Source organism: Littorina saxatilis, linkage group LG4 (genome assembly GCF_037325665.1).
Source record: "Littorina saxatilis isolate snail1 linkage group LG4, US_GU_Lsax_2.0, whole genome shotgun sequence".
Classification (NCBI taxonomy): Eukaryota; Metazoa; Mollusca; class Gastropoda; order Littorinimorpha; family Littorinidae; genus Littorina; species Littorina saxatilis.
Window position 1 is genome coordinate 63577048 of NC_090248.1, and position 25174 is coordinate 63602221.

A 25174-nucleotide genomic window follows, 5' to 3' on the forward strand; every position below is an offset into this window, starting at 1 on the left:
GAAGAAGAAGTAGAAAACACCAAAACAAAACAACAGGCAAATCAACGTGAAAAAAAACACAAAGAAGAAACAACGACGGAAGAGCCTGCAGGACGACCGAGGAAAATAAACGAAATAGAGATGGGGGGAAAACACCAATAAACAGAAGGTACCCTTCCCCTCCCCAACCCCCTTTAATTCTTAAAAAAAAAAAAAAAAATTATGGGGGGGGGGGGGGGGGGGCTGTAGACTTGAAAAAGGAATTACGAGAAGAACAGGGAAGAAGGTTTTACTGTGCGTGTATTGCTGGACTAACCAACTATGTTAAAACATTTAGTCAAAACTTGACTGCGGAAACGCTAGGTCTCTTCCGCTCATTATACACGATGGAAGTAGTGCAGTTTGGTTTGTTGGTTTGCTATTTAGTTCCGCGCAGTCAGGGTTTCATCGGCGGTGTAGTAACAATTTGCAAAGTGAGCAATCGACATTTAATTATGGATTTGTTACTCTTTAAATTCTCTGTAATCTGTCAAATAAACTTAACAAGAAACGAACTATTTCTTCACTTTAAAAAAAAAACAACAACAGTGTTTACCATACCTGGCTCTTTTCCTTTTACCCAAGTCCCTGCTGCGCGTAGTTTATTACGTCCCTTGAGTAATCGTGTCGTTCCCTCACCTGCCCGCTAGGCGGCGCGGCGACACAATGTTATAGATGTCAAGCCAGGCAAACGCCGTGTGTGAGTGTGAGTCTTGAATGGTATTTTCTGTGTCATTAGACATCGAGACACGGGTGGCCGATAACGATTTTAACGGTCGCAGTTCTGAACTGTCCTCCATTTTGAACAGGTAAGCTCGGCTTTGTTTTCGATCACTTCCAAGTTTTTGTGTGTGGTTTCGGAGGAGCGATCGAGTCGGAATGTGTGTCGTCTGTCAATGTTGTTGAATTGCACGACGTAACACCGTAGGGGATGGAGGGGTAGGGTGGTACATGGGGCAGGGTGGAACAGGCGAATTGTACAACGCAGCGATCACCTCATGGATGTACAACAACCCTGGAAAATGTCAGACGATCAACGACGTCGCAGGAATCCTTGGCACTGCATATAACCGTGCCTTCACAATTCCGAACATCACCAGTGGTTTCAAGTCCACGGGCATCTGCCCACTGGATACTGAAGTATTTTCAGAAACCGACTTCTACCAAAGCTACATCAGCGACAAACCCTGTCAACAATCAACTACTCCCATTGAAACTTCAACACAAGCCGCCCAAAACGCTGCTGTTGACGGTCCACCTGATCCAAGCGCTGCTGACTGTCCACCTGATCCAAGAGCATCTCGTTCCCCTGACTCTGTTCTGATCTGCTCACCTGAAGTTATCAGGCCATATATACCCAAAGGCTACCCAGCAGAGGAAGCGTACCGGTCAAGCGCTTGGCAGAAGCCGAGTGTTGACGGACACACCAGAAAAAGCAGAGATGGAAGCGAAGAAGAAAAAGGTGGCCAAGAAACCTCGAGCTGTGCCCAAGAAACCTCGAGCTGTGGCCAAGAAAGCCACAGCGAGCTGTGGCCAAGAAAGCCAGAGCTTCAAAGAAGCGTTTGTTCAGTGAGGACAGGCGGTGGACTCTGCAGGGATCGTATCACCAATCATCGGAAATCTTCAATGAAGACTCACGAGGGCGTTGTTTTAGCTGGTACAAGGTTCTTAATTTCACACACAAATTCATATGTCCCACCCTGCCCCGTCATGTTCCACCCTGCCCCAAGCAATGTCCCATCCTGCCCCGTCATGTTCCACCCTGCCCCACATTTGTTTGCGTTTTTAACTGCGAATTCTCCTGAGTCGGTTAAATAAATCTATTTTTTGTTTTCTTTGTTTTGTGGCAAATTCAATAAAGTTTCTAATGACACCAGTTTTGTGTTTTTGTCTTTAGTATTGAATGAGATATTCCAAAAAAGGAGTTTTTTGTCCCACCCTACCCCTCCTCCTAACTGACGAGTGTGTGTGTGTGTGAGGGAGTGGAGACGGCGCGGCCGGTGTGTAAGACAAGTTCAGGTTCGTTTTCCTCAGTTGTGTCTGTTGTTTAGTGATGTGCATCAGTGTCAGAACAAGTTTGGCGGTTTTGAAATCGATGTCAATCGAAGAGAAGAAACAGGCGACTAAATCTTCACCTGATATTTTGTGCCGAATACCTTCCCTCCCTGTTTGGTTACATGTCACTGGCCAGGTATGCAGGCGTGTAGAAAAGAGAAGTAGAAAGTTCAGTTGACGGCGACAATCGCCGTCACCGCTTCCGTGTTTCGGCGTAGCGGGCCGCGCAAGCTTATAGGTTGGGCCGAGGCAGTTGCTAAAATTACCTTGTCACTCAATGGGTTTCAAATGTATAGAATTTCCTTCTGACCGCATTGTTTAGGTTTCTAGTAAATCACCTTAAGCTTTACCTAACTTTAAGGCAGCTTGTTTCTCCGATTTCAGAGGGGATAAATAATGAATGGACGAAGTGCAGCGATCTTAAAATAGACGTACAGTGTTAGTGATGTGAGATTATGCGTAATTTAATACTTGGTTCAAAAATTGTTACCTATGTCAGGGAGCTATATAGCTATTCTGATGGACACGTGGGGGAATTCGGGGGCTGTGATTGGATGGTCTCTTCCGATCATCAAAGCATAATGCTACGGAAGTCGGCCATTTTACTCAATATCCAAAAGCATATTGAGAAAAATGGCCGACTTTCTTATCTCGTAACTCCACACTAAAATTAATACCCACTTCCCCTCTGAAGTATTGATGTACAGCCCATGGCACTAACATTCATGTAGTCGTTTATAACTGAGGATGAACAATTCGCTTCATGACGAGACAAGTATGCCATTCACCCAAACTGAAATTGACTTCGCTGCCGTCTGCTCGCATTGTGGCGCCTGCGCAAAACTAATGCGCATAAGAAACGGCGTCTTCTATAAAAACCTGAGATCAACGCATCGACGCAAAAACTGTCCTTTTGTAAGTTTGGAACAACAAATCAAGGTCAGAACAGCTATATAATCGCTATTGCGAAAACACAATAGCTGTTAAAATTTAGATACAGGTCTGTGTCCATGTTTAACGTCGTGTTTGTTCCTTATATTATGGCTTGTAAGTTATACTATAACTTGCTTCTCACGCTTCATAGAAGCAACATTTTGTTTGAATCGAGGTGAACAAACAACAAAATTAGAAAGCAATATCGCAATGTTTATACTCTGTAAAGAAACTGTTGCCTTCGTGTGACATTGGTCTTAATCACACTACACCCCCTCCCCCCCTCCTCCTCCTCCCCCCGAACTTTCTCTCTCTTCGTCCCTGGCACCGTTTCTTTGATCTTTGCACCCTGTGCTTTTTAAGGGTTGGTTTGCATGAAGGGCACGTCCCTAGTAGACCTACAGGTCCTAGGAAGGAAGGCTGAACAATTATACGTGCCTGTCTGGTGTTTTGGAAGTGCTTTGTGCGGGGTAATGAAAAAAAATGCTGTGTTCAATTAAATAAATTCTGTTTCGTGTACATTCCGAGTGGTGGCATTGTAACACACGGAACCAGTTTAGTAGCCGGCATGCCAGACCGTGTTAAAGTGAGGTCTGGCTCAGTTATTAACGAAAGGGAGACCACGATTTTCCCGGTGGAACAACCTAGTGAAATGAATTATCATTCTTTTACATGTCATGGGGTTGTCTTTTTCTGCTCTTCCCCACCCACGTAACACTTTTTCTGTCCTTTGACTTCTTTTTTTGGTGTGTGTGTGTGGGGGGGGGGGGGGGTAGTCTGCTTGTCGTGTAATCACATGCCGTTTAAGTAGTTTTTTTCAAACTTCCAATCGCTCACCCCACGTAACGTTGTTACACAGCAATGAGATATATTATTACATCTATAGCCTACGATCGTGATCGATTGCAATACATTGTACTTGTGAGTCATTCTCTCACCTGTCACCACCACCACCACAGGTATGAACATACACTACACTATAATATTTCACGTGGCGTTGGAATGACAAAACAAAAACATTTGTTGGGTTTGAACTCAACGCGTTTAATCGTATCCTGGAACAATATTATTTTACAGGTGTCACGATAACCAGACATTTTAATAATGTCGCCGTTTAAACGAATGGGCAAATATTTTGTTTGATCGGTTTCTTTTTTACAAGTGTGATGCACGTCACTGTTTTCCGGTTTCTTTTTGCAGTCACTGTGTTTTAGACTTGTAGATGGCGTCACCGAATGACGGGGTTTCTGTAAGAGTCAGGATTCGTCCTCGTAAAGAAATACCGGTTTTGATGAAGGGTCATGGCGATCACTGTTTATTGGTGTGATTTCTCTGCGTGACGAGGACAATACGTTGGGCCAGAACACAGCGCACTCGTGATAAAAACAAGAATTCGTTATCAAGGTTTCAAGGTTTTATTTCGGCTTTAGGCCCAATAGGGCGTTTAAGCAAACAAAAATACACAATTACGTCACACGCACAATGAGAGTGCACGCAGGCACAGCAAACAGTGTATTTAATTAAACACCAAAAGAAAAACATAACACACTAACAAAAAGAAACCAAATCTTCATCAACTAGAGCTCTACCTCACAAAATTAAGAGAAAAAACCAAACTAAACAAAAAACCAACAGAGTAAGAACCACAACAAAACACGTAAATCATCTAGGGAAAATAACTCATTATCGTGTCGACGACTGTAGAAGTGTTTTTACGTCAGCTCGAATCAAAAAGGCCATTACTGTAGCTTTTTTGCTTCGCCCCTTAGTTGTTTCTTTTTTTCTTATTGAAAGTGAAGACGAATTAGATTTAAAACAGGAGGGGGGGTGGTCTTGCTTACATGTCTATGCTTTTGCATTTCTAATGATTGAGAGAGAGAGAACCCATAAATACGGTAGTATTGTCATACAATGTTGGGTTTTTTCACAGTCTATGATCACTATAAATATAATGTATTCTGCACCGCATGTCTTTTTCGCTCTGCAACTTGCACGCGCTTGCACATATAATTATATTAGCACAGATTAATCTGACCTGACCTTGCAAACACCACAAACAAAACAAGAAACTGAGGCTGATTTTGTTCAAGCAGGGAGTCTAGCTTACAATTACATAAGAACTGTAAGTAACATCCTGGGATGAGCTGGAATCTTGCGGCGTTTTGCAAGCTGAAACTCGAAAATACCGGAACTGAGACTGCATGGATTCATGTTTAAACTAGTAATCAATCGTGTTTTGTGGCTAAACATGAATTGTTTTCTTTCCAACAGGTCGTGAAAACATCAAGCGGGGGCTGACGAAATATGTTGTCTTGACCAACACAGGGCACCACAACTCAGCAAGCCGATTGGTGACCTCAGCTCTGAACTAAAGTTTAAACAAGTCAACATCTACGAGAGTGTAACTGACTACGAACGTTTGTGTCTCCATAATAAGATACCTCAACGTTGACAAAAACGGACACAATTCTATGTACGAGTGTTTCACAAACTCACGACAAATGTGCAGAGGGTTGTAACAGACGAGCCATTGTCACGGGTAACGACAGAAACAAGAGACAAGTTCTGTCGTGCGTGTCACTGCATGCCTAGTTTCGTCACGCATCGGACTTGCCAAGGGCACGGGAGGTTACCTACCTTGACAAGAACAAAAGGATTCTTGCATTCCGACCGGAAGAGAAGAGAATAATCATGAACACGAACACACTTTCTTGAGGAAAGCTAGAACTGCGAGCAGAAGTTGTAAAGCTCGAGACTTGAACATGAACATTTATTACAGCAGCTAATGTCATAGGCTAGCGTGAAAATCACTGAGCAAAACAAGAACATTGACCTCCTTGATAGAAGGTTTCCACAACCAAAACAACGAGCGAGAAGGAATATTTAATCCAGGAACTGATGCCATAACCCGAATATGACAAAGCATTGAATAACAATTTGTAAATGCCAGTTGATTGGAAAGAAGCAGGAAAGAGCTCTGAAAGAGCTGAGTGGAGTTAATCGAATTGATCCTTTGTGTGTTTTTAAGATACAACAAAGAAAACTTTGTTTGGCTTTGAAAAAGATGTATTCGTGAAAAGTGTAGTTTACTGAACACATCTGGAGGACAAGGATAATACCACACACCAAGGACAGGAAGAGTTTCATCATTCATACAATCCTCGTTTGTAAAAAAAAAAACCACCCGCAATAAACCTCAACAACAACCACAACACAACTCAAAAGAGACACTTGTGTCTGGTGACAGAAACTCGTGTTCGCTTGGATTGTACCAGGAGTGTGTCATCTCCGTGAGGCTCTTTGTTGAGTCAATCACCTGGTTGGATTGGACAACAAGGCGCCACAATGGCAGGTGTTGGCTGGCTTGGAGTCGTCGTCATCACCACTGCGCTGTTGCTGAACAAAGGGGTGCTCGCCAGAATACTGGGTACGTGTGGCTGTTGTTTTGTCTAGATAAATTAGTAGTAGTAGTAGTGACTGGAAAACGTTTTCCATAAACCTCGCGGCTTTTTAAACGTCCTTTTGAGATTTGTTGTAGGTCAGTCATATTTAGCATGCTCAAAATCGCTTTTTCAGTATATATCAATCATCATACAAATAGAGTGACTCGATCATCTGTTTTTCTTTGTCTAGCAGATTCTTCAAGGTGTTAGTGTTTAGTGCTCGTTTGACAACATCCGTCAATGTGTCCAATGAGAGTGCAACTCTGTTAGAAAAAATGTAGTGCCACTAGCAGAACCCCAGTTTTAATCTTATTTCTGTTCAGTTTTTTTCATGGCTGTTCTCGGGTACCCGTACGTGTCAAAGATTGAGTAAAGCTCTTGCTTGCAGAAGTGCTAAAATGGAAACCTACATAAAGAGTGATTGTGATATTCTGAGAAAAAAAAATCGTTCAAAGGTCTGACCGCTTAGCTTGCTAGGGATTTTGACGTAAAGCTCACTAATCCTAAGACAAATGTTACATATTTTGTACTAGCCATTTTTGAGTTCGAGGGAGCCAACCCAACAACCAAAACTTAAGTGTTCATCTATTCTTCATTATTATTTGCCTGTTGTATATCTTGTTCGTTCACTTTAAAGTTCAGTCGAGGTTCCTCTGAATGTTTCGTTTTGTGTATAATTAAAAGTTCTATAAACTTACCTTCCTTGCTTTCTGATTCCTCATTTTAAAACTTTTTCCTATTTTAAGATTTTTGTTCTCCATAATTATGGATGTTATTGGGGTTCAGTTTTTCATTGTAAAGCGCTTAGAGAACGTCAAGCGCTCTATTTAAATCTCCCATAATTATTACTTACAATTTAAGTTATTGAGACATCCCAGTGCACTAAGGGATTTATAGAGCAAATCGAGAAAATTCATTATTGAACGAAGCGCATAGCGCTGAGTTCAATAATTATTTTCGAGATTTGCTCTATAAATCCCTCAGTGCATTGGGATTGTTTCAATAACGATATTGTCAGTACCGCCATGGAAAAAAGAAGATGCCAAACGCACATTTTGCTACGCGCATTTGAATTAGGCATAACTGTGTGGTCAGGTCGTGTACAGTAAGATCTACTTTTGTGTGGGGTGTCTCAAGTGTGTCGTGCTTTCGTCACACGCATTTTAATTCTGTTGGTAAATTCCAGTGTAGCGTTAAGCTGAACAGTGATGATCTTTCAGAGAGACCTCATTTGAACTCGGAGAAAGGACTGTGCTCTTCGTTATTTGCGATTCGAAACCTCCAGTCGAGCTTCGACGGATTGACTGTGCGGAGTGACTCCCCTTGAATTGACTCAAAGGACTCGACGGTTAGCACATTTTCAAAATAAATGTGGCATATTTCTCGTGTTGTATCTTCACTCATCGGGGAGTCTGATACTAAAAATGAACGGTAAGAATGCTCTGAACCCTACACGTATTATATCCCCATCGTTTTTTCGTTCACATTTGCCCAACATGTTAATTTGCTGAGCGGGGTTTATGTCGTCTGCTAGGCTAGAGCAACAGAACCACTGCAGTCTGCACTGAGTCTGCACGCATGAGGCAGGCTGGTAATAAGTCTTATACATGGTAAGAACGTTCTGAACCCTACACTTGTTCGATTACGATTGTTCTTGTCTTGAAATAATAATTCGGAAACCATTCATTTACTGAACTGATGCACTCGTATTTCAGTGTAGTCCCGCGAGTGCTACGTATGACAGAGTCGATAGAGTCAGTCTTCCAAACTTGTCTAGCTGGTACGTTATCGGAATAACACTTGTGTTTTCTGTTAGCCGCTGGGAATTGTATACTAACTCATCATTTGGTAATGTGGATGATAAGCTACATGCCACTAACACGGCATATGAGAAGAATCAATGCAAGTCGGCGAAAATTAGATGAAACACAGCGGTTTCTATTTTTAGATCAGTGGCACTGTGGCACAGGCTCATGCAATCTGTCAGAAAAAAACCCACTTCTGCTTTAATTCAGAAGCAGGGAATTTATGGTCATTTGGTATTGTGGAGAATATAAGCTACATGTCATTAATTAATTTTGAGGATGAGAGCACAGTCTCGCTTTGGCAAAGGGCGGAAGAATACGCTCTGTGGAAAAGTTAGCGCACTCCAAGAGTGCAGTAACAGTTTTAGCGCATCGCCATTAGCCAATCAACTGGTTCACATCAGTCATATGACACCAGTACTTACTGACAATTATTATTATTATTATTAAGTCTCTCAATTTCAGCCCATTTTAAGATTAATTAAGACTCTTTGTCGTCTCGAGACCTAGTTTGCTTAAACTGGGTTTTTTGTTGTATGTTTCCAAATGGAAGGATGTGCGTACCCCATGTATAAGCTGTATTGATCTGTGGCGGTTGACATGTATAAGCTGTATTGATCTGTGGCGGTTGACATGATGGATGGTGCATGTAATCAGTCACTGGAACGAGGGCTTAGAATAAGACTTGTTGGCTGGCCTTGACCAGAACGAAAACTTCAACATTTTAAAACGAAAATACGAACAACACTTATCTTTCTTACTGCATGTGCCTTGAAAGTCTGGAATACTTTAACCCCCGAGTGCCGTCGCCTGGTTTTTAAGGCAGTTCTGTCACATAAACTTTGAGTTTTACAAAGCTTTCTTGGAAAGAACTTTGGCCGCACGAAGTGGTAGAACGAGTTAAAAACGCAAAGTTTGCAAGAGGATTGTTGTCATATTCCTCGATCGGTGAAACTCACTGGTTTTCTTTGCTTGCTTTATTGTGTTTGAAGATCAGAGGTCATGGCATATTATTTCACAATAAAAATGTAATGCATAAATTGAACGCGTCGTAGAGCTTCTGTGCCTCTGGTAGTGGTAGAATGGAAGACTCAAGGCAGGTTATTTATTAGCAAAGGGAAATATTTTCACTGGTAATTTGACCTACCGCTCTTTAAAGTGGCACAAACAGAATGATGATAATGAGATTCATTTTATAAACAGAGAATGAATTTAGCTTCGGCAAACTCAAACATTGGTTTTTTTCTATCTCTGTTTTGGAGTGCTTCTGGTAGGACCCACGTGTGTTCCTTTTGTCATAATGAGCTGTCTTGGCGAGACTAACACCTGTCAGGTCGAAAAGAAGGTTCAAGTTCGTCAGTCGGTCACCGCGGGTCGTTCAACCAGAAATAACTGTATCGGCAGGAAAATGTCATCTTCAGCCGGTTATGTCCTGTTTGAAAACTAGCAATATGATTTTAGTTAGTGCACGTTTCTCTGAAGATAAGACTTTGTTGTTATGTCATCCCAGCAGTGAAGAACTAGCATCTTTCAGTGCATACCGGCGCGAAATCCTGCATCTTTGAAGAGTTTGTGTGGGAAATCACCGGTCCGCGACCTGACCGTCAAAACATTTTGTGGGGTGTCATTGTTATTTTTGCGTCGTTTATAGCACTGTCACCAGTTGCGACGGATCTTTTTGAAATCATTGACACATGCTGGGTACCTAAAGGAAACCCATGTCGTGATGAACAGAGTACTTTAACTACTAGGATAAAACGAACAAAGACCATTCTCTTGCGAGCTCTTTTTCTGTGAAACGTAAAGTTCTGACAAAGCTCTGTTCCCACGCAGCACTTGGGTTTGTGTAGTTCCGCCGTTCATGGTACATAATTATATATCTATATATATATACGACTAGTGTCTGTCTGTCTGTCTGTCTGTCTGTTCGCGATGCACGGCCAAAGTTCTCGGTGGATCTTTTTCAAATTTGGACACCGTATTCAGCTACACCCCGGACACAACCTCATCGATGAGATAACAACACGTGCTCTCAGCGCGCAGCGCTGTGCGCGCTGAACCTTTTTTTTGTTTTGTTTTTTGTTTTTGGTCGGGATCCACTACCAGTAACTCTTCCTTATCTTCTCCAGTGTTTTCAGCCGCGATTATCTCCCTTCCTCCGTGTGGCGTCAATCCATATTCCCGTTACTACGTTACTATTTTTAGAAGGTCACTGCACGTTACTATTTTTAGAAGGTCTCCAGTTTTTTGCGCGTTTATCTTCTTTCCTTCGTGCGAAAGCCGGGTCCCATAGGCGCAGCCTGGTATTCGGGTCAACTTCTTCCCGGCGAAGCCGGTACCCGGCGAAGTGGGTAATCATCTAGTATATACATAACGGTTCAAACCTTAAGACTGTATTTCTGCTTCGTGACAAAAGTTGCATTATTTTGTAGTGTTCCTGATATGACTGAGAAGGGTCCCAGCGTGTTTGTACAACTTGAACCCATCCTTCTTACTCTTAGAAACACCTTCGTATCTAAACAGTTAACTTGATCCAAGCAGTCTGGTTCCAGAAATAAGATCATACGGGCATTCAGGAAATGGATGGGCTGCTTTATTTACACACATTGCTTTGTTTTAATCACCCGATTTTCAAATTCACAGCCGAAAAACTCGGTAAATCATAATGAGACTACAGACCTAAGATGTCAGGTTAAAAATCCGGGCGTCTATTGGGTTTTATGATCATCCAGTAAACCCGTTAATTCCCCTGTAACTGTTGTATGCCTGCAAGGGCGTGAAACCACTATAAAAAGCATTTCCGCGGACACAACTTACGAATTCCGCTGCAGTAATTTATTTTCCGCGTCCCATTTCATCACAGTATCCATAACTTGTTGACTGAATGATAAGAGAGAAGTGACTGAAGATGGAACAGAACACTGGTGGCTTGAGAGTTAAATTGTGCTGACTGAAAACTCCTGATAAGTAATAGTCATGTTGAGCCTCAATGCATTGGGGCGTCACTTGGATCATACTATTGCGCATAAAATTTGTTTACCAGCAAAATAGATGGTTTCAGCAGCAAATAGGAAGGAGTGAGCAGCGAATGTGAAGCAGCAAATTGGATGAATTCAACAGCAGAATAGATTAATTGAACAGCCAAGCAGATTTCTTGAACAGTAAAAATGGGGCAGAAATAGGTCGTTCCCTCTTTCGCTTCTCTCCCAGGGGGACGGTCTTTGCCTGCGCTGGTGGTTCAGAAATGGACAGCCGGATTTCCATGCCAAGTGGGTGTTTACATATGTTGGACTTCATGTAGACAGGGCAATTGCAGTCAATTCTGTTGTCCTCCACGGTCAGACTCCAAACCGAGTTCCGGCTCTCCTTGTACTGGTCAAACGATTCCCAAGAGGCTCTCTGGAACTGGTCTTGCTGAATCCTGACAGCTGTCTTCAGGTCCATGTTCTGAAGCGACTCCGAGGCCACGAACACTTTCTGGTTCCTCTTGATGGACTTTGCGTTTGAAGATGCCCACTGATAGGCAGCCGTCCAGCCGGGCAAGGTTCTGTCTGGTTCTTGGGCCACTGGGATATGATCAGGCTGAGCGTTTTATCTCTCTCTCTGGACCAGTTCAGGACAATGTCTCTTTCAACAAGGGTTAGGAATCTGGACAAGTCAAGTCTCTCATGAAATGTGTTCTGACGTTTGATGGTCTGGTTTATTGCCTCCAGTCCATTGTTTGTGAAAGGAATTCCCGGGGCGTAGCCTTCGTACCAGGTGTCATTGCGGTCGATTCATGACCCCTTGAAGTACTCCACGAAAGACAACAATCCGTGATCGTCGGAATCTTCCCAAAATATTTATCGCAGCTAATTTGCTGTTGAAACCCATCTTTTTTGCTGCTGGTCTATTTTTTTGCTGCTGGTCCATCTAATTTGCTGGTCCATTAAATCCCTGCCATACTATTGCCAGTATTGGATTATGGATACATGGTTCATTACGTAAATATGCACCATTACAATGTTACCATTGTTGTGTGAAAGTGTTTTTACATTTATTCAAGTTTTGACTAAATGTTTTAACGTAGAGGGGGGAATCGAGATGAGGGTCGTGGTGTATGTGTGTGTGTGTGTGTGTGTGTGTGTGTGTGTGTGTGTGTGTGTGTGTGTGTGTGTGTGTGTGTGTGTGTGTGTCTGTCTGTCTGTCTGTGTGTGTGTGTAGAGCGATGCAGACCAAACTACTGGACCGATCTTTATGAAATTTGACATGAGAGTTCCTGGGTATGATATCCTCAGACGTTTTTTTCATTTTTTTGATAAATGTCTTTGATGACGTCATATCCGGCTTTTCGTGAAAGTTGAGGCGGCACTGTCACGCTCTCATTTTTCAACCAAATTGGTTGAAATGTTGGTCAATTAATCTCCGACGAAGCCCGGACTTCGGTATTGCATTTCAGCTTGGTGGCTTAAAAATTAATTAATGACTTTGGTCATTAAAAATCTGAAAATTGTAAAAAAAAATATTTTTTTTATAAAACGATTCAAATTTACGTTCATCTTATTCTCCATCATTTTCTGATTCCAAAAACATATAAATATGTTATATTCGGATTAAAAACAAGCTCTGAAAATTAAATATATAAAAATTATTATCAAAATTAAATTTTCGAAATCAATTTAAAAACACTTTCATCTTATTCCTTGTCGGTTCCTGATTCCAAAAACATATAGATATGATATGTTTGGATTGAAAACACGCTCAGAAAGTTAAAACGAAGAGAGGTACAGTAAAGCCTGCTATCCTTCTCAGCGCAACTACTACCCCGCTCTTCTTGTCAATTTCACTGCCTTTGCCATGAGCGGTGAACTGACGATGCTACGAGTATACGGTCTTGCTGCGTTGCATTGCGTTCAGTTTCATTCTGTGAGTTCGACAGCTACTTGACTAAATGTTGTATTTTCGCCTTACGCGACTTGTTTTATGTTTGGTTGGGATTTTTTTTGGGGGGGTGAGGGGAATGTATTTTTACCTGCTCCAAACGAGTTGAATTTTAGTCTCAAAATGCGCCAGATTGTTCAGATTTTAATGTACCACTTAAGAAAAAATCGGGGGGGGGGGGGGGGCATACCCCCGAACCCCCCTAGTGTGACAGGGAGACTACCGTCGCCCTTCACAGCAGACTCTGCAGAGTTGTTCGCCTTTGAAGTAGGCAACACCTGTGGATTGTAGAGTTCTGTTTGTGATGGGGTCTGGCGGCTTTTGTCTCTCTGTATGTTCATGGATTCCTTTGCGAATGCATAACAGTTTTTATAGGGCTTAGAAATAAGCTCTAAAATTCTCAATCCTCAGTGTTTGATTGGACTTCGCCTCCAAAGGTGTTTCAGCACTCGGTTACACTAGAAAAAGGGATTTCCTCTTTTTTCATCACAAGAGAGTCCCACCCCTGACAAAGCTATATATTGTCTGTCTGCCTCGGTCACAGTGGCTGAATAGCAGACGAGCACGTTGATCTGTATAACTGCATGCAGGTGTTTTTGTACGCGGCTTGTCACAGTTTGTGTGGCTCCCCTTATACACCCCCCCCCCTTTTGAAACCACCAACAGTCTAACATCTATTGGAACATGTCTTGATAAAAAAAACCAGAAAGGGAGGGAGTGATATATTTTACATATATATATATGTTCTGAACAGGAAATCCGAAGAGGGTAACATCATACAAGTCGCGTAAGGCGAAAATACAATATTTAGTCAAGTAGCTGTCGAACTCACAGAATGAAACTGAACGCAGCAAGACCGTATACTCGTAGCATCGTCACTCCACCGCCCGTGGCAAAGGCAGTGCACGTGGAATTGACAAGAAGAGCGGGGTATTCGTTGCGCTGAGAAGGATAGCACGCTTTTCTGTACCTCTCTTCGTTTTAACTTTCTGAGCGTGTTTTTAATCCAAACATATCATATCTATATATTTTTGGAATCAGGAACCGACAAGGAATAAGATGAAAGTGTTTTTAAATTGATTTCGAAAAAAAAAATTTGATAATAATTTTTATATATTTAATTTTCAGAGCTTGTTTTTAATCCGAATATAACATATTTATATGTTTTTGGAATCAGCAAATGATGGAGAATAAGATACACGTAAATTTGGATCGTTTTATAAATTTTTATTTTTTTTTTACAATTTTCAGATTTTTAATGACCAAAGTCATTAATTAATTTTTAAGCCACCAAGCTGAAATGCAATACCGAACCCCGGGCTTCGTCGAAGAGTACTTGACCAAAATTTCAACCAATTTGGTTGAAAAATGAGGGCGTGACAGTGCCGCCTCAACTTTCACGAAAAGCCGGATATGACGTCATCAAAGACATTTATCAAAAAAATGAAAAAAACGTCTGAGGATATCATACCCAGGAACTCTCATGTCAAATTTCATAAAGATCGGTCCAGTAGTTTAGTCTGAATCGCTCTACACACACACACACACACGCACGCACACACGCACACACGCACGCACGCACATACACCACGACCCTCGTTTCGATTCCCCCTCGATGTTAAAATATTTAGTCAAAACTTGACTAAATATAAAAAGGAGGTAAGACTTAAATAGAGGGGGAGGGGGGGTGGGGGTACGGAAGGTTCCGGTGTATTGATGCATAAATAATGGGTTGCAGTTTGAGCTGCTCACCAGCCGTGACGGAACTAGCTTGGAGGTTGCCTTTTTACGTGTTCCAGGCCGTCAAAGTTTCATGACCCCCCCCCCCCCCCCCTTTACGCGCCGTTTACCACGGTTCAGTGAACATGGCACATGCAATACAAAATGTTTTCACTGACAGTTGTGCGACAGTCCTTGTCTGTTCTATTTTTAGCTTCGCCTCTAAGTTCAGATGTGGTTGTGGGGAACTTTTGATCCCAGTTATAGATACACTGTGAGCGTATGTGAAAGACTGAATAATGTGGTTGGGCGGAAAAGGTGCTCATATTTAGTATGAGCAACATTTGTCCCGATTTAACCAATAATTATGTGACTGGTATTTTTTCAACCTGTAAAACAGTTAGGTGGTTACCGATGCATTAACAGCCTGTGCCAGCAACGCGCAAGTAGCACTGTCCATCAGCCACTCGGTGACAGTGAGCAAGCCTTTCTGCACAACTTGCACTGGTCAACTTGGCCCTGATGGTTTGAAGCAGTGCAGCACGACGAACCTGTTGTACCGCTACCAGTATACACTTTAGGTTGTTTCGGTAAAGTTACCGTCTTAAAGGCTGACATAGTCCTATTTAATTAGTTTAATTACTTCCAGGGCTTTTCCCATCGTTGCGGGGATGTATAAATTAAGCTTCCTGCAAAGTTTTAGGTTTGAAGTCCTTACCAATTACGTGAAATAATTAATTCTTTATTGCATTGTTTAGCAACAGTTCTTCAGGACTTGGGCTATTTTTAGACCGTTGACGTCACTTCGTGAACCAAAGATGGCGTTTGAGACTGTTTTGTTTACATTCGACACTGTCAACACCACTTTGCAATACTGAAATATTTTTTTCTGTGTTCGAAAGCTACAACCAATCGTTATTATATCCCCTTAGGTACAGTTTTATAACATTATGGGCACATGTAAACAATATGAATTAATTAATGAACGCTACGAATATGGCAGCCTTTAAGGGGTTACTTGTGTGTTCAAATCGCTCGTCAGAAACATTACACATTTTGTGCACAGGTTCCTCTAAGCAATATGGACACATCTGTGCAAAGAAAAAAGGTGGTTGCCTTATTAACCTTTTTTTTTTAGAATTTGTTTACTGGGGGTTGTCAAGTACAATTTTGCGAAAAACACTGCGATTCTTAACATGATCCTAACTGACATATTTAGCTCTACAAATGATAAATGAAACATGAGTTTGTGTAGATAAATGAATGGAGAGTATAACTTTATCATAAAACGGTACTTATCAACGTGCATTTTCAAAAAATGATCGAGGTTTCTCGAGGGCGTACATATAAAATTATCACTCCTTTAGTAGTAAAAACGTATTTTAAAAAAAATCGCTCGACAGAACATAACTTGAACACAGCTAAGTTCACTGTATACAGATACAATATTTGTAAACAAAATAAGTTGTTGCCTTATTGTCTGCTACACAATTATTCCCGCACCAACCCCACCCCCATATATTGACTGACAAAAAAGATAAAAAGAAATAATTTGGGAGCGCTGTCGGTCAGTTGGTAGAGCACTGGACTTGTGATACATGAGTTTGAATCAGGGTGGAGGGTTGGGGGTTGGAACATTTGTGTGCAAAGTTTCATGAAGATCTGTCCAGTAAATTTCTATGAATCGCACACACACACACACACACACACACACACACACACACATATATATATATATATATATATATATATATCCCATGACCTCCCTTCTTTGTCTCTGTTACTTCAGTATGGGTATATATGTTGTATTTTTATAGCTCAATAAATACATCATGGACTCAAAAAAATATATGATAGTGCAGATTCCGATTTGGGCGAAGAACTACTTTGCTCCCGACCTTTGACCTCGCGCCGAACAATGTGACACATTTGTATGAAGTTCCAAAATCGTATTGCACGGCTCAGAAAACCATATCAGTTGCACGCAAAAATGAATCTCAGAACTGATCTGATGTATGAGATGCAATAAGCAAACGTTTCTTTCATTATGAAAGCAATGCAGGTGGGAAAAAACGAACATTCAACTTACAAGATAACCAGATGCTAGCGAACCAAAACAAAAACACGAGTACCCTCCCCTTGCTTCGTTAGCAGACGACTTTTGAGAATCTGTCAGACCGTCCTTACCTGGCACGGTTGGGCTTCGCTATCATCAGCTGTTTCACGTGTTTTGCGAGCAAGTCTACTCTTTTGCCTGGCTCTGCAGTAAGTCCACATTGGCGATGAAGGTATCTAAGAACTTAACATGTGTGTATTTTTCCGTAATCCAGTCATATTCTTTCAAAATGCAATCAAGCGGCGGTGACAGACTTGGGTCCTGTTTTCCTCGCACCCATAAACACACTCGCAAAACATGTAGATACATTTCAAATAGGGAGCAAATGGTTAAATCTACATATGTGTTCCCTAAAATTTGCTTCTCTGTCAATAAGACTAATTGTATAATAATGCGTTCGAAAAAAACAACGTGGAATCGATTCTGAATCGAGTCGAGTAAGCCAAATGGGGGCCAAACCGGTTTCCCCGTTCCGCCGACCTGAAACGCAAAAGAATTGTGCGCTTCAACTAAATGGATTTCTATACGACTTCATTACTTTCTTGCAACTTATGAACCTTTACTTAAAGCTTTTAAACGGTCTGAAAGTAGTGTTACCGCGTACTTATAGATGCACTCATTCGTTTTATTTTTTCAGCGACGGTCACTTAGTTTAAGGTTGCAAAAAGGCCAAGTCTCGCTGAAAACACTGTTTCACACTCCACAGATCGCAACAGTGCCGCTAGTAGTCTACACTTTGTGTTTGATGGTAGAATGGGATATACAGATTACAACACTCGTGGTTTTTTATATGGCTTGTATTTCAGTCAAGACCCAGCGGGAATATCAATCGAGAGCCACTCGCCAAAGGCTCGTGTCTCCCGATGATATTCATCCGCTGGGTCTTGACTGAAATACAAGCCATATAAAAAACCACTCGTGTTGTAACCTATATATATATATATATATATATATATATATATATATATATATATATATATATATATATATATATATATATGTATGTATATGTTACAACACGAGTGGTTTTTTATATGACTTGTATTTCAGTCAAGACCCAGCGGATGAATATCATCGGGAGACACGAGCCTCTGGCGAGTGGCTCTCGATTGATATTCCCGCTGGGTCTTGACTGAAATACAAGCCATATAAAAAAACCACGAGTGTTGTAATCTGTATATCCCATTCTACCATCAAACACAAAGTGTAGACTACTAGCGGCACTGTTGCGATCTGTGCAGGGTAAAACAGTGTTGCAGCGAGACTTAGCCCTTTTGCAACCTTAAACTAAGTGACCGTCGCTGAAAAATAAAACGAATGAGTGCATCGATAAGTACGCGGTAACACTACTTTCAGACCATTTAAAAGCTTTAAGTAAAGGTTCATAAGTTGCAAGAAAGTAATGAAGTCGTATAGAAATTAATTTAGTTGAAGCGCACAATTCTTTTGTTTTGCGTTTCAGGTCGGCAGAACGGGCGAAACGGGTTTGGGACCCATTTGGCTTACTCGATTCAGAATCGATTCCACGTTGTTTTTCTCGAACGTGTGTATTTAGGCTTATTGACAGAGAAGCAAATTTTAGGGAACAAATATGTAGGTTTAGATTTAACCATTTGCTCCCTATTTGAAATGTATCTACGTGATAAACTGTTTTGCGAGTGTGTTTGCATGGATGAACTTAAACTGGTATGGGTGTGAGGAAAACGCGACCGACACGTCTGTCACCGCCGATTGATTGCATTTTGAAGGAATATGACTGGATTACGGAAAAATACACACATGTTAAGTTCTTGGATACCTTCATCGCCAATGTGGACTTATGCAGAGCCAGGCAAAAGAGTAGACTTGCTCGCAAAACACGTGAAACAGGCGATGTAGCGAAGCCCAACCGTGCCAGGTAAAGGACGTTTCTCGGTCTCGCTGCGCATGTCACCAGTGACAGTGTTGTTGCTTTGAGTTTGACTAACAAACTCGAAACTGTCATTTAAAACATGAGCCAAATGTGTATTGATTGTGTGATTAGTCTTTGTGACAGGGCTTCTATTATCTGTGCTCCCTAGCTTCTGTCAGTTCCCACACCGACACTGCCAGAGAAACTGAAGACGCACACCAAAACACACCACTGACAGATTCTCAAAAGTCGTCTGCTAACGATGCAAGGGAGGGTACTCGTGTTTTTGTTTTGGTTCGCTAGCATCTGGTTATCTTGTAAGTTGAATGTTCGTTTTTTTCGACCTGCATTGCTTTCATAATGAAAGAAACGTTTGCTTATTGCATCTCATACATCAGATCAGTTCTGAGATTCATTTTTGCGTGCAACTGATATGGTTTTCTGAGCCGTGCAATACGATTTTGGAACTTCATACAAATGTGTCACATTGTTCGGCGCGAGGTCAAAGGTCGGGAGGAAAGTAGTCCTTTGCCCAAATCGGAATCTGCACTATCATATATTTTTTGGAGTCCATGATGTATTTATTGAGCTATAAAAATACAACATATATACCCATACTGAAGTAACAGAGACAAAGAAGGGAGGTCATGGGATATATATATATATATACACCAGGGTAGATCAGTTAGTTTGTAAGGGGGGTGTTTTTAGAATTCAATAGTGTAAATCGAGGTCGCAGAGCGCCCGAGACTGATCAAGGGGCATACACCCACCCCCCCCCTTCAACCAAAGAAAAAAAATCGCTCTTGAAATCCATTACACATTTTGAGCACATGTTTCTCAAAGCTATATGTCCACAACTGCAGACAAACAAAAACGTTGTTTTCGTATCCATTTTCTCACAAGAATTTTGTTTTGGGGGGTACCGGGTGGACAAATATGACCTTACAGAAAACACTGTAATTCGTAACGTCATCCTAACTGACATTTTTATCTTTAGAAAAGATAAGTAAAACATTACTTTGTGTAGATAAAAGAATGGAGAGTATCACTTTATCATAATACACTACTTATCAATGTGCATGCCGAAAATTATTGAGGATTGGCGAAGGCGTACACATACAATTATCACTCATTTGCTCGACAGATCATATTCAAATTTAAACACAGCTAACTTCACTATACACCGTTACAATACCTAAGAAAACCATAAGGTGTTTCCTTATTGCTTACTCCACAAATATCCCCGCACCACCCCCACCCCCACATCTTGACTGACAAAAATGATGTACAAATTCATTTTGGAGCCCAGTAGGTCATGTTGTAGAGCACTGGACTTTTGATCCATAGGTTTGAATCCGAACATTTGTGTGCACAGTTTCATGAAGATCTGTTCAGTAAATGTCTCTGAATCGCACACCACACACAGGCACACACAGACTGACACAGAAACACACGGACACACAGAGACAGATATACACACACACACGCACGCACGCACGCATGCACACACACACACACACACACACACACACACACACACACACACACACACACACACACACACACACACACACAGTAGGTCAGTTAGTAGAGCACTGGACTTGTGTTCTTCTTCTTCTTCTTCTTTTCGATCGCCGATCACACTTGGAGTCCAGATCTTGAGATATAATTAGTGGTCCTCTGCAGCGCAGCCACTGGCCCGTACAGCTTGTTGTGCAGGGACTCCGGCATTGGCCAGATTTCCTCTCTCAGCACCTGGTGGTTCCTGCAGTCTCGTAGGATGTGGGCCGTGTCCTGCTCTGCTTCCCCACAAGAACACATGGGGGAGGGCACAACATGCAGCTTCTTGTGGAGATGCTGGTTAAGTCTGTTGTGTCCCGTTCTCAGGCGGAAGATGACCACCTGCTGTGGTCTGGATAGCAGGTGGTAGCTGTCCTGTGGCTGGGGCGTCCTGTGCAGAGACTTAATGATGGTCTTCATCTCTGTCAGGCTCACAGGGTTGTTCTCTTGCTCATCTTCTGCACCCAGCTTTGCCATCCTGTCCGCCTCTTCGTTTCCTTGTACACCACAGTGGGAGGGGATCCATTGCAGTACTGTCCTCAGGCTTTTGATGTTGTGGACTTGTGTTCCATATATATGGCTTTGAAGAGTGTTGGAGGTCGGAACATTTGTGTGCAAAGTTTCATGAAGATCTGTCCAGTAGATGTTTCTGAATTGCACAACACACACCCAGACACACACCCAGACACACACCCAGACACACACACACACAAGACATACATACACACACAAGACACACAGACACATACACACACAAGACACACACACACACGGAGACACACACAAGACACACACACACTGACACACACACACACACACACAAGGGTAGATCAGTTAGTTTGTAAGGGGGGTGAATTTTGAATTCAAGAGCGTTAATCGAGGTCGCGATGTGTCCGAGACCGAGACTGTTAAAAAGGCATCCGTGATGATCGACTGGTCCCAATGGGTCGGTAGGCCCGACCAGCAAGAGCGAGCGATCCTGGTCAAGTTTACGTCTTATCGTCATAAGAAGAAGACCGCACCGAGCCTTGGATTCTCCCCTTCACGTCCCCGTTTGGCGGCAGAGGCTGTGTCAGGGAAAGCTGGCGGAATCTTCATTTATGACGACCTGACCCGGCAACGCACTCACACAACAAACAACACACACACACACACACACACACACGCACACGCACACACACACACACATACACACACACACACACACACACACACACACACATGAGGAAGGGATAATCACACATTGTGCGCCAGTGAGGTTAGATTGGCCACGGTGAGATGGGGTCTGAGGCTGGTAAGGGATTTGGGGGGTAGGACCGACGAGAGGGCACGGATTCGGCGGTTTGCCGTGTCGAGTCAACTTCATATAGATCTGTGTAGGCGATCAACAGCCCCAGCCGGGAGGCACCCGCTATTGCCGCGGCCCGTTATTGCCGCAACCCGTTATTGCCGCAACCCGCTATTGCCGCGGAACCTTTTTTGGTCTCTTTACATTTAGTCAAGTTTTGACTAAATGTTTTAACGTAGAGGGGAGAATCGAGACGAGGGTCATGGTGTATGTGTGTGTGTCTGTGTGTGTGTGTGTAGAGCGGTTCAGACTAAACTACTGGACCGATCTTTATGAAATTTTACATGAGAGTTCCTGGGTATGGTATTTTTTTGATAAATGTCTTTGATGACGTCATATCCGGCTTTTTGTAAAAGTTGAGGCGGCACTGTCACACCCTCATTCTTCAACCAAATTGGTTGAAAATTTGGTCAAGTAATCTTCGACAAAGCCCGGACTTCGGTATTGCATTTCAGCTTGGTGGCTTAAAAATTAATTAATGACTTTGGTCATTAAAAATCTGAAAATTGTAAAAAAAATATTTTTATAAAATGATCCAAAATTACATTCATCTTATTCTTCATCATTTGCTGATTCCAAAAACATATAAATATGTTATATCCGGATTGAAAACAAGCTCTGAAAATTAAAAATATAAAAATTATGATCAAAATTAAATTTCCGAAATCGATTTAAAAACAATTTCATCTTATTCCTTGTCGGTTCCTGATTCCAAAAACATATAGACATGATATGTTTGGATAAAAAACACGCTCAGAAAGTTAAAACAAAGAGAGGTACATCTCTCTCTCTCTCTCTCTCTCTCTCTCTCTCTCTCTCTCTCTCTCTCTCTCTCTCTCTCTCTCTCTCTCTCTCTCTCTCTCTCTCTCACACGCACACGGCGGCACAGCCGGTATCGTACAAACAAACTCACACACAGAAAAATACCCGTGCATAAAATAAACAATAATAAAAAATGTTTTTAATAAGTGAGGTACATGTTTAGGCTAGGGTGGGGGGGGGGGGGGTTGCGCAACCCCAATAACCCCCCCCCCCCCCGGTAGTCCGGCCCTGCTCAGAATGGTTTATTGTATTAAGGCCTAACGGAGAGGGAGAGAGAGAGAGAGAGAGAGAGAGAGAGAGAGAGAGAGAGAGAGAGAGAGAGAGAGAGAGAGAGAGAGAGAGAGAGAGAGAGAGACTGAGAGAGACTGAGTGAGTGAGCGAGCGAGTGAGCAAGAGAAAGACACAGAAAGTCACACACACACACACACACACACACACACACACACACACACACACACACACACACACACACACATACACACACACACATATATATATACACTGAAACAGACACACACATAGTGTTCCATATACGTACAGACATACACACAGACAGATGGACAAAGTGAATCCAGTATGCCTTCCTCCAACTTCATTGGGCAGGGGTATACATATTGTTCCATATCTGACAACATTTCACGGGTGAAGCAAGTTTACTTTTAGTATAGTTTCAGAACAATCATGTAAATTAGTAAGCTTTCAGAACAATCACGCATGAAGGCTTCAGGGGCGGATCAGTTGCTTTGTAAGGGGGGGTGTACTTTGAATCGAAAGTGAATGTGATGGGCGCGAAGCGCCCGAATTTGCTAGGGGGGGTCCGGGGGCATGCCCCCCCGGAAAAATATTTTGCCCAAAGAAGCAAAATGGTGCCATCTGGTGCTATTTGAACTTAGAAATGGTCATAGAATCAGCTTTCCCAATTTTTTAAATTTTTTTTTGTGCACCCTGTGCACTCCCCCTCGTCCGCCCCTGGGCTTACACGATTACGATGAAATAAATAGTCTACTTTCAGAACAATCATGTAATAGTCACTTTTCAGAACAATCACGCGTAACATTACGCGTGATTGTTCTGAAAAGTGACTATTACATGATTGTTCTGAAAGCTTACTAATTTACATGATTGTTTTGAAACTACTAAAGGTACACTTGCTTCACCCGTGAAATGTAGTCGAATATGGAACAATATATTATATGTATACTCCTGCCCAACGAAGTGTGTTTGAGTTGATCCGTCTTCTGTGTGCGCGACAGCTTCAGATGTGTGTTTGAGTTGATCCGTCTCTCCACTCCCTTTTTTTAGGTGTAGGGGGTGGGGGAGGTTTGTTCATATCAACTGACACTTTATCAAACCATTTGAATAATTCATATACAAAATTCTGGTGGTTGCTGTGTAATAAAAAAACAAATGTCACTGAAAACAGAGATGTGCTAATACATTTAGCTTTCATGTGTGTGTATGTGTGGTGTGTGTGTGCGCGTATGTACTCAGTGCAATGGCGTCGGAAACTGGGGGGGGGGGGGGGGGCAGCTGCTGTTCCTGGGGTGTGTGGGGGGGGGGGGCAAACATGTCTTTTTGCCCCCCCCCCCCCCCCCCAATATTTAGGATGACAAAAATATTCACAGAGAGAGATCAGAGGATCTTTCTTGCGGGAAAGTTCCGCGGCAATAGCGGGTTGCGGCAATAGCGGGTTGCGGCAATAACGGGTTGCGGCAATAGCGGGTTGCGGCAATAACGGGCCGCGGCAACAACGGGCCGCGGCAATAGCGAGTTGTACCCCCCAGCCGATCTGGATCTATTCAAGTCAAAAGTAAAGTCAAGGATACGAAGAAGTTTACCGAAAAACATCGATCCCAAGAACTCATGTTGTAACTTTTCAAAGCAGTTACATTCAATCAAAGCTCCATCCACATTAAACCGAACGGAAATCGTCGAAGATCCGCGCAACTTCACTGCAATAGGGAGATTTAAAAGACAGCACGTTTCGTTTTGCAGCTCGTTTCGTTTGGTGAATGAGTCACCCCGCGAAACGGAACGTGAAACGAGACGGCATAGGCCGCAAACAAGATTTAGATGTATTCACGTTTCGTTTCGGAATGAAGGAAGGGCGATAAATCTTCAAGTGAAATTATCACGTCTGTCCTCGATCAGAATGGAAAAAAACAACCTAGGAGGTGGTCCAGAATCGGGCATACTTTGATTATTTTCAGTCCAAATAAATCACACAGACTTTGTTTATACAAAATCACATACGAAGCCAGAATAAAAATTCGATGCGATGACCTACTTGTGCTTCGCCATTTGCTTTCTTCACCATGAAGTTGGATAAATGTACCAGGATCAGCACCCTTCAAAATATTTCAGTTCACAACAGTTGTCTACCTCCAATGAACACATTCTCAGCGCTGAAAGACTGTGAAAGGGTTGATGAATCTAGCAATGCATAAAATGGCCAACAAATAAAACTGTTAGTGTGCAAAAATACTCACAAAAGTTGACGAAATATTGTTCGTTTTTTGGGCGTGGAAAACGTGACTGCGT

At 42.2% G+C, this 25174-nt stretch overlaps 1 protein-coding gene across 2 annotated transcripts in view; it reads left to right on the forward strand.

Annotated features, from left to right (window-relative positions):
* The first annotated feature begins 673 nt into the window (after positions 1-673).
* Positions 674-25174, forward strand: part of LOC138965350 (uncharacterized) — a 49984-nt gene continuing 25483 nt past the window's right edge. Inside the window, exons 1-2 of one of the 2 annotated variants that reach the window (XM_070337489.1) lie at positions 674-827; positions 5278-6433. In XM_070337489.1, the coding sequence (XP_070193590.1) occupies positions 6352-6433 (82 nt within the window). In that variant the 5' untranslated portion in view covers positions 674-827; positions 5278-6351. The remainder of the gene's footprint in view (positions 828-5277; positions 6434-25174) is intronic. The other variant, XM_070337490.1, reaches the window with a different exon arrangement.